A 20,281-nucleotide genomic window follows, 5' to 3' on the forward strand; every position below is an offset into this window, starting at 1 on the left:
GCTTTTACTCTGGACACATGCTGAGGCAAGCCAGAAGTATAAACCCAGTGTGATAGATGAAATCTTACGTGCTGTGAATGGCGAGCTATTGAAAGTATCAGCTGAACAGCCCAAGCAAATGAAACGTGATTAAAGAAACTATACTGAAGCTTTCAAGCAGCACAGAGTTATTTGCATAAAGACTCATCGTTAATCCACTCCAGCCCCATGCTGTCCAACATTTCACCTCACTGCTACTACTGTTCATGTCAGCACCAGGATGCGCAGGCTTTGCCATAACATACACTCCATTCTTAGCTGGACTTTAGGGAAATGAAAATCCTACGTAAAAAGAAGCTGGGAAAAATTACTCTGGATTGTTTTGCTGAAACTTTTATTCCACGTTGAAATTACTTTCCATATAGATACAGAAATACAACCAATCAAAAGTGAGAAAAAAGGGATAAGCTAGTGAGTGTGAAATAAATTTGGTCCAAGATGGCTTTGACTGCCTTTCTACATTAAAGAAAAAAGAAGAAGAAAAAAAAAATCAACATATTAGCCTTTAATTTTAAGAGACCATGGTGTTCAGCCTGAGGGGAAGACACTATTTTTTTATTCTTACCAATCTGTGTTAAGTAACAGCATGTATTTAGGGGACAGCAAGCTGCTTATTTTACCCTGGCCCCAGTTTTACAATGATTGCTCCCGTGCTATCAGGTATGTAGGGTGTGCTGGGCCTGATTTGCTGCAGTGCATGTTCTGCAGTAGCCTGGAGTTAGGCTGTGCAGAAATAAATCCTTATTTATTTATGGCTAAATTCAGTTGCATTCACTCGTTTAAACAGACTCTTATGGGACATAATGTAGCTAGCAAGGTATTACTAATTGCTAGGATAATCAAGAACCCACGGTTAATTTAAATGTATTTAATGCCCTCTATTTATAGAACCATGCTTAATTCAATGGAGAGCATAGACAACTTTTTTAGCCCAGTTGTTAATGTGAATAACAAATGCTGGAAATATGTTATCGCATATATAATGCACTCTTAATGCTCCTTTTCTATGTGAGTCCCAGCTTGAGTTCAAATGAGGTGGGGACTGGTGTGCAGACACACTCTGCTACCTCTTGAAATTTTTCATTCAGGTTGACTTTAAAGCAATGAGCCTGGGAAGGCTTGACAATTTAATAGCCACACTGACAGTGATTCTTTCAAATGCTTCAGGATGGCTACCATTTCTACCACGACAGTGACAGAGCTTTCTAGGGTAATGCCTCACTGAGGTCTTGATTTGTCAAGAACAGAACAGCTCAAACAATTAATTGAACATCCCGCTCTCTTGTAAGTTAGTGGCAGCAACTTCCCTTTTACAGAAAAGTTCTTTGAGAATTTTTTATGGGACATGAACAGATTCAAAGTATTTCCAAGGATGCTGGGAAAAACAGTCTGGCAGACACTACTATCAACTCTTGGTAGTACTTCACTATGATCTTTTACCTTTACCTCTTGGTTATGTGGTCTATGCATCCTCTTCACTCCCAGAGGCCACTGTGATTTCCACCAGACCAACAGAAAGAGAAGAGACAGGGAGAACACAGGGCACAGATGTCTCATGTCAAATCCACCTGTGTCAGCTGTTTTCATTATTTTATGTTCTTGACGATGGGTGGCATCCACCATATCGTCTGTTTAACCAGATTCTGGTCCCAGTCGATCCACACTTACACTGAATAACAGATAAATCTGATTTGGCAGAGTTGCCCTACTAGCTCTATTCCTATTTTTCATCTTCGCTGCCCGCCCCCCACCCCCCCCCCCCCCCCCATATAAAAAAATTTCAAGTTATTCTGAGAATTAAAACCCAGTGGCATGAGTCTGCCTCTCAGGATGAAAACTGTTAACTAGAAGAGATAAATGGTAAGTCGTCTTTGCTTGAATTTAAGCCACATGTCTCCTGAAGGTCCCAAACATTTAAGGAACACACAACCTGTATTTTAAGCTCAGCAACATTTGGACAAGTAAAGGTTTCTGTCAAATGAGCTCTTGCGCCACTGTGGTTTAAAAGAGAAAGCTGGTCAAGTCTCTGAGCCATCATCCCATTTCTAACTTACAGCTCTGGCTTAATATTTTTACAATTTCAGTGAAACAAGAGCCCTCAAGATACACAAAGAAGTACCTAGAAATGATGCCTCAGATCTCCTTGGTTTGTCAGTCTTGGTACAGATTTGAATGCTGAAAAGATGGGGGATCGAAACTTCTCTTATAGCTATTCGGCTTAAATAGTGGCAGCATGCCCTGGGGGACTTTATCCTGAAAACAAAAAGCACCACCAGTGTTACAAAAATGCATAGAAAAATAGAAAACGCTTCAAATATTTTACCAGATTAGCTTTTAGATTCAGATTTAATAGCACTCATTCCTCCTTATGTTAGCCCAATGTCTAACAGTCACAGCCACAGATGAAGATTCAGCTGATCTAAATTTTACATTAGGATTGATCAAAAAGATCCCTAGCCACAACTGTCACAGTCTAAACACAAGTGATAATAGATGGATATGGATACCTGGGGGGAAGCTAGGAAACAATAAGACAGCATAGGTCAGCAGGAGAAACAGTAGAAAAAATGACAGCGTTTGCACTAGTTAATAATTATTTTTTGAAAGATATTACTTCAGAACAAAAATTGACTCTATAAAACAGGAATTTTGTTATTGTTAATATGTTATTACTGTTAGCCCTGAGAAGAAGGGGGTGTTGGTTCATGACAAGCTCCACATGAGCCAGCAATGCACGCTTGCAGCCCAGAAAGCCAACCGTATCCTGGGCTGCATCAAAAGAAGCATGACAAGCAGGTCGAGGGAGGTGATTCTCTCCCTCTACTCCACTCTTGTGAGACCCCACCTGGAGTACTGCGTCCAGCTCTGGGGCCCCCAGCATAAGAAGGACATGGACCTGTTGGAGCGAGGGCCAGGAAGATGATCCAGAGGGCTGGAGAAACTCTCCTATGAAGACAGGCTGAGGGAGTTGGGGTTGTTCAGCCTGGACAAGAGAAGGCTCTGGAGAGACCTTAAAGCAGCCTTCCAGTACCCGAAGGGGGCCTACAAGAAAGCCGGAGAGGGACTTTTTACAAGGGCATGTAGTGATAGGACAAGGGGTAATGGCTTTAAGCTGAAAGAGGGTAGATTTACATTAGATATTAGGAAGAAATTCTTCACCATGAGGGTGGTGAGGCACTGGAACAGGTTGCCCAGAGAAGTTGTGGATGCCCCAACCCTGGAAGTGTTCAAGGCCAGGTTGGACGTGGCTTTGCGCAGCCTGGTCTAGTGGAAGGTGTCCCTGCCCATGGCAGGGGGGTTGGAACTAGATGATCTTTAAGGTCCCTTCCAACCCAAACCATTCTATGATTCTATGATTTATTTTGTTACACTGCCTCCATCAGAGCTTGAAAAACCCTGCCAACTCGCCTGTGGTTAATAGTGAGCTGAGGAGCAGACCAGCCTCCTAATAGCTACAGAATTTAAATTTTCATTTAACGGGAGGAGAAGTTTCTAGCACTTCTGCAGATGAAAGCATAGTTTTGAAAGCAAACTCCGTCTTTGCCCTGCTGTAAATCATCTGATGCAACAGTAGAGCTAACCGTAAGGAGTGCAGTGGATTTCCATATTCACTGCGGATGGTGTGAGCCGACGAGGTCACTGTGACACAGACAGGAATTAGGCATTTCTGCACTTTTCTACAACACTTTTCTATTGCACTTTCTAGGAAAAGTTGTGAGATAATTAACACAGGGAAAGATTTCAGATAAATAGCATCAAAATGGACTGATTTTCCTAGGAAATTTGTGTACAGGCGCCATGAAGTATATAGAAGAACATGCATGACAACAGATCCCTTGCCGCTGAGAGTTGATGTTAATTGTACCATTAACTGAAAAAAACTTCACCAGCTGGACACATTAAGAAAAAAAGAGTCTTCAAATGCACATACACACCTACAAGCCAAATGTAGTTATGAATCAACAATCTGGAGGCTAATAGGGAAGGCTGATCCCTCCCTGAGTGCTATGAAGCCTCCTGGCAGGAATGCCACCTGTCTTCACTTTCCCCGTAGCAGAGACAGGGTGGAGAGTTAGGCAGGGTCCCATTGAAAAGCTGCTGGGCTACTCAATGCATTATCCCTCACCTTTCCTTTTTTTGTTTGTTTGTTTTAAGTACATGTCTGATTTAGTTGTTCAGATGGTAGGACATCTGGTACAGTTTTCAGGCCCTGCTTTAATTTAATGATTTAACATCTAGTACCCAGGCTTGTTTTACCAAAGGAATTTTCTGCCTCCCACGCTTTTCTTTCTAATTGGAGCTATGTAAATCATAGGCTGCCGGTGCTATATAAATCATCTATAGTATGTCTGCTATTTATTTAAATAGCAAATTGGAACTTTTTATTTCTAATTGTTACATGCTGGCCATAATAAGTCATACACACATGATAAATTTGGAGGTTTGCTGTGCTCTATTAACTTAGTTTATGATGACTTGAAAAAGCAATCCTTCCAGTGTTGCTGTAAGAGAAGCACTGGTTTACATACTGTAAGATCGCAAGTCAGTTAAGGCATAAGCTTGAGACATATTGCGTAGCAGCTCCAGTATAAGTTCCATACACAATGTTCCCCAGGTTCAGTTGCTGAACATCAGATAATGGAAGACACTAAATTAATTAGAAAAGAGAGCGACCTAGCTCCATTCCCAGATCTGTCACTGACTTGTCATGTGCCTTGAAGCAAGCCACTCCACACAGCTGGGCTTCAGCTCTCTCCCCTTTGTCTGAGATGTCTATCTGAAAACAAATCCCTTGCTATGGAGGAGAGGGGTACCGTGGGCAGGCAGTGCTGAAGACCAATAGGGACGCAACGGCAAGCATGGCCATTAGGTACCCCTATGTACCCCAGTCACTTCCCTATTATATCATAAATAATAATTTTACCAGTAGGACTTCATGAAAAAGATCATAATAAACCTACTGTTGTGTCAGCTGATCTCACGTAGTTTAAATATCAGCACATCCAAAATTAAGAAGAAAATAAACCTATTCTTTTCATGTGGCAATTTTTTTTTTAAATGCTACTTTATCTCTGAATTTGAATTCTTGGTATTCTTTTGACTAGGAACTAATGATCTGAAAAGTGTCACATAAAGCTTTGGATTTTTTTCCATCAATGATAAATAACAGTGTAGAGTAGGTCACACTACGTTTAACAAGGGAACTTCTTCATGGCAGACATATGACTTAATAAAAGGCCTAAACATCCATTTCTTTGCTAATTCTTCATCTGGGGATTTTTAAGAGTTTGTGGAGCTGTTTTTAAAATAAAAAGTTGACCTGGTCCTTATGTGGGAAATAAGGAAAGTCTTTATGTGGGAAATAAGGAAGGTCCGTATGTGGGAAATGAAGCCCACTCAGAGAGTCCTTAGCCTCATCACCATTGCTTCCTCACTCAGCCTCTTTGGCTCCATCTGCCAGACCACCAAAGCAGGGAAAAGAAGCTGGCCCCAGCTCCGCGTTACGTTCATCCACATTTTCTAGTTGTTAGCCTGGTCATGGGCAGTTTTGATTTGTGCCAGACAGCTTTCTCCCAGTCCCTGGGCATGATTCATGGGTTAGCAAGGGCCAGGAAACTCCCCATAGGCAGTGTGGATGTGGCCACCCTGACTGGAGAGGAGGAAAGCCATGGTGGGCCAGCAGCCCTCCAGGCAGAGACCCATCCCTAGCTGTAACACCAACTGCTGCAGGGAGCTGTGGGATCACTCACTGCAATGGCTATTGACACAGCCTTCAAGAGGACAGCTACACAAACACTTAAGGGGCATGCCGATCCCCCACATTTTGTCCTTTCTATCCACATTGCTAGCTGTTCGTGCCCTCCTCATGTTTCAAAATAGCCAAGCTTGGGATATCTGCACTGAGCATCCAGCACTGCCTGTGCCCAGCCTGTGTTGACTGCACAAAAGGCGGTTTGGGTACATGTGAAGGCAACTAGCAAGATTTTAAGTTTTCTCACTAAGAAGTGCTTCAGATCCTAAACCTGCTCTCAGGTAGGGAAGCCATGCAGTGCTCACACGAGTAGGCTTTAGAGTTCACTCTTAATGGATTCATTCATTTACATGTGCTGAAAATCAAGCAATTTTTGTGGGTGTAATTTTAGATGGCAGGATAAACTGGGCATGACACCCAATGAGGTATTTAGAATAACCAAATAGTGTCACATAGTATCAAGCCAATTGTTAAAAGAAAAGGCCTTGACCGGAGACAGCTCTTGGGTCAACCTGCTAAGTCATCTTCAGGCTAGAGTAGTCCCAAAAAGGATCAGAAATTGTTCCGGGGACTGCACTAGCCTCTTTCAATTTGCTACTGAAGCTTTGTGTGCTTGGATCTTATTATGCAGGGAATTCACACATAGAGCAGTGTGAGTGGGGAAAAGAAATGGTTACTCTAACTTCCATCCTGGCATTTCCAGGTGGCTCAGAAAGAGCTTTCTTTAGCTGAGGGAAAGGATTTGGAGCCTCAGCTTCCTGCACAGGCAAACTTTTCAGCTCAAAAGCCATGACGGATACTCCTGTTTTGCACACAGTATCTCCCGCTTTCTCCTACAGCACCTGAGCAGCTCTGTGCGTGCTGAAGCAGCAAGACCAGCATAGAGATCGCAACCAGCCTTTGTCAGGGGGATAAGCACATCCTCTACTGTGCCAGCTCACTTCGGCTAAGAGGACGCAGAAGGCTGTAAATCTCCTATCAGCCAGTTGAGAACAGCACCCGAGCAGTTCCTAATTCCCTCCCAAAATTCAGAGCCTCAGGGATGAGAAGGCTGAAAAGGCCCTAAGCCACAAAATACACTTCTTCGTTCTCTTCTCCCTCTGCCTTCCAGGCTGCTGCCTTGCCCCTGTGGGGAGAGCCGGGTGTGTCCCTGCTGCCCACCCATCCTCTGGTCTGGCATAGCTTTTCCCACACATTGCTGGGGGAAAGAAGGGGTTAGGGCGGGCGGGTGGCCCTGCGTTTACCTGCTCTGGTCCCAGTTGGCAGCAAAAAGGACGAGGATCTTCCTGCCGTAGTGGTCCAGGTTGGCCAGCCCGCCGGGGAAGCCATCCTTCAGCGCCTGCTTGATGCCCGGGTCTGTGGCCTTGAAGCTCTTGAACATGTCCAGGTTCTGCTGACGATATTCAAAGTACTGGGCCAGGAGGCGAAACGCCTCGAAGTGCTGAAACTTCCTGGCCCGCAGGAACCGCAGGATGAAGGCATCGTCGGTGCGGAGGAAGCCGATGTCCGGCCGGGTGATCACCATGTCCCGCACCTCCTGGATGTCCTGGTGCAAGGTGTCGGGGTTCTCGTTCAGCTCCAGCCGGGCTTTCTCCAGAGTCTCCGGGGAGAGACCTGCCTGCAAATGAGTCATGGCGCTGCCCTCCTCCTCCTCCTCCCCCCCGCCTCTGCTGCCTGCGCTCCTCAGCCTCCCGGGCGCGTGCCCCCCGCAGGCGGGGTGCCCCGGCACGGCCCGCCGCCGCTCCCCGGCCCCGCCGGGCCTCGCCCCGCCGCGCCCCGGCCCCGCCGCCGCTGCCAGTCCGGCCGCCGAGAAGCGAGCAGCTCCCAAGCAGCCAGGTCCCGGCGGGGGCTGGCACCGAGACTGCCCCCGGGCTGCGGGCGGAGGCGCGTTATCTCTCTGACATAGCGCCCTCCCCGCCGCGGGGTCCGACGCGCCGCATCATCCCCGCAGCCGGCCCGCGGAGGCGCCGACACCCGCCGGGGACGGGGCTGCGGGCTGCCAGCTGCCGCTCGCCGCCTGCCCACGCCGGTGCCGGTGCCCGTGCCGGTGCCGGTGCCGGTGCCGGCGCGGATCTCAGGCCGGGCTGCAGCGAGAGCGAGGGGCCCGGCCGCTAGGCAGAGCGAGCGGCGCCCGGGGGCGCTCCCCCGGCCCGGGGCTGGCAGGGGGGCTGCCCTCCCAGGAGCAGCACCATTTACGTAAGATCAGCGCTCGCCCCGCTTCAGAAGCGTCTCCCTGGATTTGAGGGAGGGTCAAAAAAAAAAACCCAAAACCAAAAACCAACACCACACCAAAAAAAAGCCAGCGAGGAGGAGGCAAGCCGATCCGCAGGTACTGCGCCGGTACCGGTACCGAAGAGCCTCCCGCTCGCCGGCGCGGAGCCCGGAAAGACAAACGGAGCCTCGGCCTTGAGGATGCTCGTCCCCCTCCCGCGCCCTCCTCCGCTCCACGCCCCGGCTCCCAGATGGCACCAGCCGGCGCGCGGCTGCCTGCTGCGCGGCCCCGCCTTGCTCTCACACACACGCACACGCACGCGCGCGCGCGCGCGCGCGCACACCCTCCCAGGCGCGCAGCGGCACCTGCGCTCCGCCGCGGAGGGCCGTCCGCCGGCAACGCCGCGCGGGAGCCGCCCCCGCGGGGGCCGGGGAGAGGCGGGCGCGGAGGCAGCGCACGGGCGGCCGTGCTCCGCTCTCCCCCGCGCAGCGCAGCGCAGCGCCGGGCCCCGCCCGCCGCGGCGGTGGGGAGGGTGGAGGGGCTGCGGCCGCACCGCGGATCTCCGCGGCGGGGGGGCGCTGCGCAGAGCCGCGCCGCGGCCGTTTGCGCCGTGGCTGCGCGGAACAAGATGGTGGTTGCCCGGCGGAGGGCGGCGGTGCCCGGGGGGCTGCGGAGGCCCGCGGTCTGCGGGGCCGCGTGTAAGCCCCCGCGGGGCGTCCCGCGGGAGTCAGACCCAGGGCCTGCGTAAGTCTCGGGGTCGTGTTAGTGGCGAGACGTTGTTCGTGGAGCGATGGCTTTGCTTGCAGTGCTCTCTTTTGCCTGGATTTCTGCGCGTGAAACGTCAGCTTAAAAACCTGGGAATAAAATAAAGCAACTCTCTTTTTTGGCCTCATATTGGAGGCAGTGTGTCGTAAGTTGCATTACATTGCAAAGGGCAAACATATCTTGCTTCTGTGTATTGAATATTTCAGTGAGGAAAGATGCCTTTCTTCATGCAGGAAAGTTTGATGCTGCGGTCTGCTTTCAGGAAAAGTTCCCACCCAAGAGCACTTGACCTTTGTCTGAGGGACTGGACCTTTCCGATGCAAATATGCCTGAAAATCAAGCTTACACGAAAGATTCGGCAAACACGGGAAAGCCTGACATACACCTCCTCCTCCTCCTCCTTGTAGGAAGTGCAGCTCTTTGATACTGCATTGGGCTCCTTTCCCAAGATGACATAGCCAGAGCACACAGGCTGAATTATTGAAAAGGCACTGAGATCACTGGTCTGTATAGAGACTATATATGGGGAATACACCAGCGGGAAGTATAGTATGTGTTCTCAGGCAAATAAAAGATACCATAAAAACATTTAAATGATACCCTGCATTTTCTGCAGACCATCATCAGATGAAACAGATGACCTCAGAGCAGGAGGGAGCCCTCAGCAATGAGCATGTTTTGAACGCGAGTCTGTGCCGCAAGCAGTAGTTAGGTGGTAAAATCCTCAATTCTTCTGGCGGCTAAAGGGAGTTTTTGTTTTTACAGGGTTTTATACGATTTTGCAGTTCTTCACCAGATCCCTCCTTTATGCCAAGTAAGGGTCAAGTTTTACCTATTTCTTCACAGCTGCCTGGTCTCAAAATAGCTGTGGTATGGATGGCTGGAAGGGCAGACAGAAACACCAGTCCCTACTGAGCTGGGTACCAGACTTTCAGAGGCCTAGCTTAAGGCAGAAACTGTTGGAGTGGCCAGTCCGATAGTGCCCGGGCATCGCGGCCCAGCTTTATTCCATCTGAATTTCACTATCTGCTTTGAGATGCTTCACAAGAGAGAAAGGTACACAGTCTACCTGAGGACTGAATCACTCTCTAGAAATGCTTATTTCTCTTTGTCTGATAAAATGCCTTTAAATTAGCCCCCTTACGTAGATGCGATTCGTCTGGGTTGATAACTTTTTCTCAGAGGAGTTATTGCTCCAGAAATACTTTGTGCTTTTTTTATTATTATTTTCTTTTATTCTTAGATCTTCGTTTTCCTTTGCTCTTGCTATCTTCCTCTATGTTACATCCATATACCTCAGCAAAGACCCTTTGAGAATAGCTGTTTCAATCACCCCTAAGGAACCAACAACCAGACGTTTCTTGCCATCATTTTCCATTTCTGATGCTACTGCTCTGCCTTTTCCACTGCAACTAAGCTAATAGAAGAGTAGGTCATGTGACAAGTGCCTTAAATTTACTTGGTGCAAGGCGAGCTGCAGGCAGTCAGTGTCTTGCAAAATCAAGTCCATAATATATCCTAAGACTTCCAGTAATACATTCCTTAATTTGCTTTATTTTTCTTTTGCAAATGGAAACATACACATGTATTATCTCCTGTATTCCAGCACGTAGATGCACTGAGCAGAGAAAAGAAGTGAACTGGCCAAAATTAAAATATTAACAATTTTGAAAACACAGAAAAGGTTAATTGTAAAGATTCTTAATTTAAAAAAAAATTATTAAGAAAATACATGGAATTTTATCTGAAAGCTTTCAGTATTATTCCATATTTGGTTTTCCTCATTTTTTACCATATTTAGGCCATTCCTCTTCCTACCCTTTTTAAAACAAAAAAGCACAGAAAAACACAGGGAAAAATGTAGAGGAAGAGAATAAAAAAAAAATCTGGAAGCCAAATATATTAATTAATTTCATCAAAAACAATCCAATTTCTGTATGTTTCTTTTTCAAAGCAAGGTTCAGTCTCCATAAAAATGGATTTAATAATATAACAATTTCTAGCAGCTCTTTTGCCACATTAAAATGAAATTCACCAAATATTAAAAGCAATTCAAGAAATGTAGGTCAAAGAACAAGATTTTGGTCGTGTTCTACCTGAGCCACTGTCATGGTTTAGTCCCAGCCGAACTAATCACCACACAGCCGCTCAGTCACTCCCCTTCCTCAGCTGGACAGGAGAGAGAAAATATGAGAAAAGGCTCGTAGGTTGAGACAAGGACATAGGGAGATCACTCACCAATTACCATCATAGGCAAAACACACTTGACTTGGGGAAAGTAGTTTAATTTATTACCAATCAAAATCAGAGTAGGGTAATGAGAAATAAAACGAAATCTTAAAAAAACAACACCTTCCCCCCACCCCTCCCTTCTTCCCGGGCTCAACTTCACTCCCGATTTTCTCTACCTCTTCCCCCCAAGTGGCGCAGGGGGACGGGGAATGGGGTTTGCAGTCAGTTCATCACACATTTCTGCCGCTCCTTCCTCCTCACACTCTTCCCCTGCTCCAGCGTGGGGTCCCTCCCACGGGAGACAGCTCTCCACGAACTTCTTCAGCGTGGGTCCTTCCCACGGGCTGCAGTTCTTCACGAACTGCTCCAGCGTGGGTCCTTTCCACGGGGTGCAGTCCTTCAGGAACAGACTGCTCCAGCGTGGGTCCCCCGCGGGGTCACAAGTCCTGACAGCAAACCTGGTCCAGCGTGGGCTCCTCTCTCCATGGGTCCACAGGTCCTGCCAGGAGCCTGCTCCAGCATGGGCTTCCCACAGGATCACAGCCTCCTTCAGGCATCCACCTGCTCCAGCGTGGGGTCCTCCACGGGCTGCAGGTGGATATCTGCTCCACTGTGGACCTCCATGGGCTGCAGGGGCACAGCCTGCCTCACCATGGTCTTCACCACGGGCTGCAGGGGAATCTCTGCTCCGGCGCCTGGAGCCTCTCCTCCCCCTCCTTCTTCACTGACCTTGGTGTCTGCAGAGTTGTTTCTCTCACATATTCTCACTCCTCCCTTCTCCGGCTGCCATTTCCGAGTTTTTTCCCCCCCTTCTTAAATATGTTATCACAGAGGCGCTACCACTGTTGCTGATTAGCTCGGCCTTAGCCAGTGGCAGATCCGTCTTGGAGCCGGCTGGCATTGGCTCTATCAGACATAGGGGAAATTTCTAGCAGCTTCTCACAGAAACCACCCCTGTAGCCCCCCCGCTACCAAAACGCTGCCATGCAAACCCAATACAGCCACAGATGGGGCTTATTATGACAATGACACTTTTTCAATATTTTGAGATCTTGCATGTAAACATATGAAAGATTTGTTTTAAATATATATAACTTGGTAGGAGCAATAAGAAATGTTTCTGTCATCTGTAAGCAGATTTATCAAACCATTTAAATAGTATAATGAAGAAATATGTGTTTTCCAATACGTCATCCTACCTAAGTCACGAGGGGAAAAATGGAGACACTAATGCAATGTACTGATGGCACGGTGTAATTTATTGTGCACATGCACTTTTCCCTCTATAAAACAGTAGGGGTGTTTGACTAAATCCATTATGTAAATCTCAGCATCTTTTCACTTGCACTTATAAACTATTATTTTTCTTTTATGCTTTTATAGTTGCTTTTGCCTGAACTTCATACAATTAAAATCCAAGTGCCCTGCAATCCTATAAGCACTACAATTAGGCACCTGATTTGGAAAAAAAAAAAAAACAAAAAACCAAAAACCACAGATAAGAGACAAAGGCATTTCTGTAGGTGCTTGGTATTGGAGATGCTAATTCCCATTCCGAATGAAATTGTTTAAAATCAGTAATAGACCAGGGCATTCAGGAACAAAAATGGAATACAGGAATAAAACTAAAGAAAATAAATACTAGATGGTGGATAAGGAGATAACTGTATTAAGACCAATGTTGGTACCTCACTTCCTCTGGAGTGGTTTAAGACTCTAGACAGCTCTTGCTGTTGTCTTCGACTTATGGTTACATTGTCCTCAGCATCCTGCTCTGGGTATTCCTTCAGGACTTCAGCTGTTCATATAGGATCAAATTTCCAAGAGACTTTGTCTTATTTAGCTGTGATATAGCTGAAGAGATGAGAAATATGTTTGAAAATACATATAACCAGGAATATATGCTCACATCCATTCCTCTTCAGCAGTGTTTATGTAGGTGCATATAGTTAAGCATATCCTTGAAGATTTTGAAAAGGGCTAAATATAACTTTGTCAAAAGCACCTAAATTACACTTATATCAAAAGCAGCTAAATTCAAAGTCTAGGTCTCATTTTCAGAATCAATTTAGAAACTTCATTCAAACATTTTAAGAGCATAAGAACAACTGTAGGTGGTCAGAACAAGCATCTTTGTAGGTCCATAGTGTGCCTCTAGGAGTGGCTTAACGTGGAAGCCTAAGGAACAGTATCAATTAGTCTTAGGCTCCTGGACTCCTGAAATATTTTCTTCAATGTGAGTTAAATCTTTGAAGTCATTCATTGACCACAGTGCTGTGACTTAACAGGTTCGCATAGGACAGCTGAGGCAACTGATCTCATGCATGATCTTGTCTCACTGCAAGGGGCTGGTAGAACTTCTCAGTTTAAACCTCAGTGGAAGCCACATGAGGTTGAGGATTCGTCTCAGATGTTCTGTAACTAGGTGAGTTATGGGAATGCAGTCATTTGTCTGAGCATGATCGTGATCTTTACTTAAGCATATTTGTAGAAAATGTCAGGATGCTTGACCTAGAAAGTCCCATTATTATCTGAAACAAGGGAACTTCTAGAACTGAACTCTGTTGGAAATCTGTCTGTGACTTCAGATGCTGACTAGCTGAAAAATCGGCTTCTGAGAGCAAACAAGTCATCTGTTTTTTATTCATCATCATAGGTCTCTAACAACATAAGGATAAATAGCCTTACAGTAGACAAGGGATAGCATCAGACCCTAATCAAAGAAATATTTCAGTATGACAAGCCTACTCACAGAGTCATAAAAAATAAAACTGGAAGGGATTTGAAGAGATTGCCTAGCTTATATATCCCCCATCCTGATGGATGTTTGTCTGAGTGGTATTTAAAAACCTCCAGCAACAGATACTTCACAGCTTCTCTACACAGTCTGTCTCAGAGCTTCAGTACCCATGCAGCACGTTTTTCCCAATATCTAGCCTGTCTATCACTTGCTGCAATTTAGCCCATTGTTTTTTATGTTACCTACTGTAGACTGACAGAATTATTTATTTCTTTATTTGGAGACTGGAGTAAAGCCTCAGGTAAAAAGGTAAAATCTCTCTTCTTTTTTTTGTATGCACAACACCTGTTCTTTCAATCTCTGGCATTTAAAACACTTCAGATGTGCAGTATGGAGGGATGGGTGTGAGGAGGGCACTAGCATTGTGGGGACGGTATTTTGATGGGCTTTCCTCTTTTCTATCTACATGAGGTCTCTACATGTCATTTTCACTGTTGGAAGAGACAGTCTTCCAGAGGTGAAATTCTAAGTTGAAATAATTAACCTATGATTTAGAAAAGTCAGCATCTCACAAACAGATGTTATGCAAAAGTAAAAGTTTCACCCAGCATTAGTGCCAATACAAAATATCTTAGCATCTGTATAAATATCTGTATTAATTTGGAAAAAAAAATAAACCTAAACCCAAACTTGGGCAACTGCAGGACTCTATCAAGCAAGTTCAAACATTAATTTAGTGGAAGTAAAAAGGTATCTGGAAATGTAATGAAGTTCATTGTTATATTAATACTGCATTAACTGGGAGCAAAGCAGTCAGACATATTTCACTGCTATAAAAATTTGCATATCAGAGATATGTAGGAAATAAAAGATAATGAATTCATAACTGAGCCAATAGTTTCAGTAAGCTTAGTCAAATGATGAGTTAGGACATTGAATGTTCCAAAATTTCGGTACAGAATTAATACAGAATGCTGAAGAATGCTAAGTTTGGAATAAATGCTCATTTTATTAAAAATGGATGAATGCAGTCATGGAACAAAATTATTCATTAAATCATTTTTAATGCAAGTATGAGAAAGACATGTAAGCCTGAAAAGCTCCCAGTGATGATCTGTGCCTTGGGTTTCTTGAAGTCAATACCCAAATTTGCATATCTAAGTAGAAGGTGATCAGTTTTGTCCTTGAACACATACCAGCACATGGAGCAGATGGATGAAAGACACATTTGGATGCAATGTAGAATGACAAATCTCAGTTGTTTTATGGTACTGGCATTACCTATGCTGGAATAACTGCTAACTTCACAGCACTGGAAACCAGGTAATGTTTGGTTTGGCTGCACAAAGTAAAAGTGCTTGTGACTTCAGTAAGCTTCATTCAGTTTACAGCTCAGGAAGCTGAACACCATCCAAGCTAATAACTATATTCTTCAAATCTTGACGGGAGAGATGCTGTAGAATGGGTTCACTGCTGTGAAGGTGCTTCTGAAACTCCATTGCCAAATCTGGGGACATGTTTTCATCTTTTTAAGAGTGATTTTTGGGAACCTCAGTATCTCCAGCTTTAAAATCTCTCGGTGGATTTGCTTTTGGAATAAGTTGCAGCTTTCATCTGACTGGAAAGACTGCAGTGCTGTGTTTCATAAAGAATGGTCTTCTGTTGCTGAAAATCCAGCCTTTGCAAAGTTTTCTGTGGCTTATTACTCTCCCTGACTTATCTGTCTGTGTGTCACTCTAACTATTTATCATGTTTAGAGCTCATTTTGTACCAAACAAGTAAACATTTCCTGTTTGAACTATTATATCCTGTCTTCAAGCTCTCATTTCCTGATATTTCTTTATAATATTTTTTTAACTCCTACTTTGTCCACATGGTCAGTTAACTCTATACTTCTTCACTGGAAGTCTGTTTTACTTGTTGTATGACATGGATGCCTTCTGGTGCACGCACCGTCACGCATTTTATCTCTAGATGTGACACTTTGTACCACATCATATTTCTTGATATGACACATAGGAATTTTTTCTCTTTAACATAGCATCTCCTTTAGGACACTTTTCCCATGATATGTGGTTTCATAAACAGTTTCATAGGTAGTTTTTAGTACAGTATTATTCTCAGTGTTCTCTGGGCAAGCTTAATTCAAATCAAGCCCACAGCAATAGTGATATATATGACTCTGCCAGTTGCAAGCTGTATACAATGTCTGGTATTAATCCTACTGCATCACCACACCATTTCTGGCAGTGTTTGATCTCCACATCTAGACACAATAACAAATCTTTCGTTGTTGACTTTGTTACAGCCACTGATCAGATTACTTGGTACAACCTACAGGTGAACTCTTCAGGAACACTCATGTTCCCCTTCCACACATGGGAGCCATAAAACCACCTACTCTCTGTAAAAGTTGATTATTTTCATCTACCATAACTATATATTACTTCCCTGAAATTTTCTCAGAAATATCCATTCTGATCTTAAAGGTCATAATTTGTACCATTTTGAATGACTGAGTTTGTGAATTTGGCTTGATTCTGTCAGTCACTTTGAAATATCAGAAATTGCCTGAAAGCAAAGCAATTGAATAAAGCTGAAGTCAGGCTGTTCTCCTAAGGCAGCATTTTCAGCTTGTTCAGCAAAATGTATTTGTACTCCATCACAGCGCAAATACTTACGTGGCAAGATAATGTAACTAACGTGAGCTATGTTTGGTGATATAATTTCATTAGGATTTTCCAGTTTTCTCCTTTCTTTGAAAACTTGGCACATCATCTGTGTATTTTGTGATTTTCTTTTTGGAGAATATCATGAAGCATGAAGAAGCTTGCTGCCTCTCAAGTTTGTCTCTAGCCTTTTTTTTCAGTTAAAGAATGCAGGCTGTTTGAGAGCTTCATCTATTTACTAAGTCAGAACCAGATTGCACCCAAAAGCTATCGAGTAGCAAAATTGCCTTATGCTGTAACTTGTTTCAAAATAAATGGAGCCATTGAAAGTCATTAAACCAGAATGGGCAGAAGGGTGGCCTTATTTTCTAGACTCACGCACATGGAGAGCTTGTTGTCACAGCGTTTTACAGACAGTAATGGTAGCAGGCAACAGAAATTCAGTTTTCTTTGAAAGCAATGATGAAAACAGCTCAATGCTAACAAATGTAGACACATTTGGTTTTGGAAATGAAGTTAATTCTGCCACTGCTACAGGTGATTTAATTTTAGCACCTTAAAAAGGTGATTGGTATCTCAGGGAATCTCATAGTGCTGGACACCTGCCTTTTGAAAAACAAATGAAGCCCTATTAAATGGCAGCAGTGTAGGATTACATGTTTACTTTCAGTCCAGCTTAAACATTTAGCTGTCTTTTGGCTGTTGCACTGTTTGTGGAGCTATGATATGGTAGGAGGTGAAAAGGACACCTACACTTGATCTGTTAATTAGACAGGCAAGCAACTGCTTTTAGTTTTGCCTAAGTCTTAGGTCCCTTTGTCACCAAGAAATTCAAAGAAGGAAAAGTGCAAAATGAGATGGCTGTTGAACACTTTTCATAAACTTTCCTGAGATCTTCCCAGGCACTGTTTGATTCACACAAGATGCCAAACAACCACCGAAGAATCATGGGTTGCATGTCTAACCTTCTTCCTCCGCAATGACGTTGCACAGAAGACAGGAGCAAAGGAGAAGAGCTGAAGCATGCACTGAGGCACACAGAAATGTTTGCAGCAACAAAGGGAACCCTGCTTGTTGAACCTAGCCAACTCAAGGAGAAATCCCAACATCTGCTATGGTTGTTCTTGGTGACTGAGAGCCCACTGGGCAGAAGAGATGCACTTTCAAACAGCTGAGAATATCAGAGAACTGAACATATTCTGGGCTGAAGAGAAGAAATTGTGAGTTCATTTCCTTATCATCAAGTTGGAAATGTAGGAAAAAAAATGGAACCAAGAGGTAACACCCTGGTCTGGCCAGGGCTCAGCAGGGTTTGCTTTCACCAAGCCTTTTTATACTAGCAATAGTGGAAGGGAGGTACCTTGCTATCATCTCTTACAGTCTCGCCAAGTTTACCAACAGACCCTAGACAGGACCTGAATCCTCACCCAGTAGGTCCTGTAAATAAAAAATAAAATATGATCTGTGTTTGACCAGTATCTTGTATAGCCAAAAAGTGCCCCAAAACACTTTTCCACCTCTGTAAGTTCTTTTGAACACAGGCATTCTCTTCTGACCTTTAGACTCAGCACGTTTCAGTGAATTACCTTACTGAGGTGATAGCACCAAACCTGGAATTAATTTACTTGGTTTTATACATCAGTTGAAGGCAAATGTCATGCAGACATGAAGTCTTGATCCACAAAGTCAGGGGGAGTTTTCCTACTGTCCTTGAGAAGTAAGGGAATTCACTCAGTTCCCAAACTTCTTTAAGTAAGAATACTTCTTGCAACACAGGAGGTCAGCTTAGACTAACACAGCAGTCCCCCAGCCTTAAAAATATATGGCTCTATAAAGCATAACGTTCATGAAAAGGTTAACTGCCTCACTGTTAAGAGTGACATAAAAAGAATTAATGATACACCACAGCGCTGTCCAAGAAACCTACTGCCAAAGAATTGGTAAAATTCAGAGAAAGGCAGAACCTGAATCATCAGATGAAATAAATGTGTTCCCACAATCTGAAAATTTTGTCAGAAGTTCATAGAAAATGCAGCTGAATGTATAGAAAATGCTACTGATGAAGCAGCAGGTTTAATTCCACAGGTTCTCTGCCTTTCAAGAGAAACACTTTTAAAAATGAGCATTGTATCTTGTAAAAAAGCACTCTGCTTATTGGACAAAAGGCATTTGATATTCCAGCACCACAGAAGCATTAAGTAAATTTTTGAACATCACAAGTCAGAATACCATCAGGTTTTAAACCATCAGGGCCACATGAAATGAGTCTAGGATATGCCCGAGCCTGTTGTAAGAGAACTTTGCAAAGTTCTGAAAGCACATTTGGCATTAGCAGTTCCTCTAACTTTCATCATACAACTTCATAGTCCATGGCATAGAGGTAAATTTTGATTCAGCAGAAAAGGATTCAGCTTCTTAACTGCCACAAATGTTAATGAGAATCTTTTGGCTAAACCTCTTCCCGCAAATTTGAAAGTTTACGTTTAAAGGTCAGAGGGTTCCCGTGGCATTTGAAGACAATGAAATATATTCTCAGGGCACTATTTATTCTGCCACAGAAAATCTAGTTGTTGAGACTCAAAAGCCCTCCCAGTCACATTTATTATGATCTATAAAGAACAGAAAACTACACTGGCTGTTAAAATAGCAAGAATCCAGCCAGATTCTCCTGCACTTTACCCTGGAAATAACAACTAAAGCAAACTCTGACTGTATCAAAAATGGCTGATTCAGAAGCATTTCTAAGCTTCAAAGTCTGGGTGAGATACATGTGTGGCTGTGCACCGGTTCCTACCTGCCCAGTTTGTTTCTACCGTGAAGCCATGGCAAAAACAATACAAAAAGCCAAGAAACTCTTGCACACCCTAATGCTGTTACATACATATAAGCAAAAAATAAAAAGAATGTGTGGACACCACCTAAGTGGGTTTGAGATTTTGGGGTGTGTTTTTATCAAAAACATTGTTTTATCCTGCAGTACAGTCTGAGATGCACTGTTGTAGAGAAAAGGGTGACATGCAAGTCTCCATATTCTCGGGAGCTGAATGTCTCTTATAATTTGAAACTCTATGGCCATTTTTCTGGTTCTGAAGGTTTTTTGAAAATTGGCTTCAGAAGAGTTGTGAAAGGCATGTAATAGTTTACTCTTCAGAGAAACAATTATTTTATGACAGGTAGCTCCCATTTGGTGCCGTTCAATTCACAGCAAGCCTCCTAAGATGAGCTGGCTGGTCCAAAAGGATTGGAACAAGAAATGCAATATCATATTTTCTATTACTTTTTCACAACATTGTCCTACAGTCTGTCCAGGTACAGATTTAATGCTGTTTAATTCAGGTAGCTGCAGCAGCAAATTGGTTCTGTCTTCACAACTGTTATGAAAAAGAGTTACAAAAATATAATTCTCTTAAAGACACCCTACCAACATCTGTATTGTATGGCCAGATGACGTATTAAAAATGGAAACATCTCCTGAAGGAGCAAGAAAGAAAAGTAGATAATTGGATTTTCTTCTGCTTGTCAAGAACATACCACTCAACACCAGGCACTGAATGGAAGAGATACCACTGCTTAGTAAGTCATGGTAATTTGACAGCGGACCTAAAAGGCCATTTGCCTGTGAACAATAGGTATCTGTTAAGGATTTATCACTGCTCCTGATTATATTATCAAAGCCTTGCTTAGAAAAAGTCACAAATGCTTTACAGGAGCAAGCACCTCCTTCTGTTATCTGGATTTACATTCGTGTAACTCCACTAACCTTAGAAGCATTATCCCTGATTTCTAGTAGTAAGAGATAAGAATCAAGCCAAAGATTTCTTCTTTAAGTAGATATTTGCCCCATCTATTTCACGGGGCTATTTCAAACCAAA

At 44.0% G+C, this 20,281-nt stretch overlaps 1 protein-coding gene across 1 annotated transcript in view; it reads right to left on the reverse strand.

Moving 5' to 3' along the window:
- Window positions 1-7,424, reverse strand: part of CLVS2 (clavesin 2) — a 56,008-nt gene extending 48,584 nt beyond the window's left edge. Inside the window, exon 1 of the mRNA XM_059835702.1 lies at window positions 7,036-7,424. Coding sequence (XP_059691685.1) covers window positions 7,036-7,424 — 389 coding nt within the window. The remainder of the gene's footprint in view (window positions 1-7,035) is intronic.
- Window positions 7,425-20,281: the final 12,857 nt, after the last annotated feature.

This window comes from Gavia stellata, chromosome 2 (genome assembly GCF_030936135.1).
Source record: "Gavia stellata isolate bGavSte3 chromosome 2, bGavSte3.hap2, whole genome shotgun sequence".
NCBI classification, from domain to species: Eukaryota; Metazoa; Chordata; class Aves; order Gaviiformes; family Gaviidae; genus Gavia; species Gavia stellata.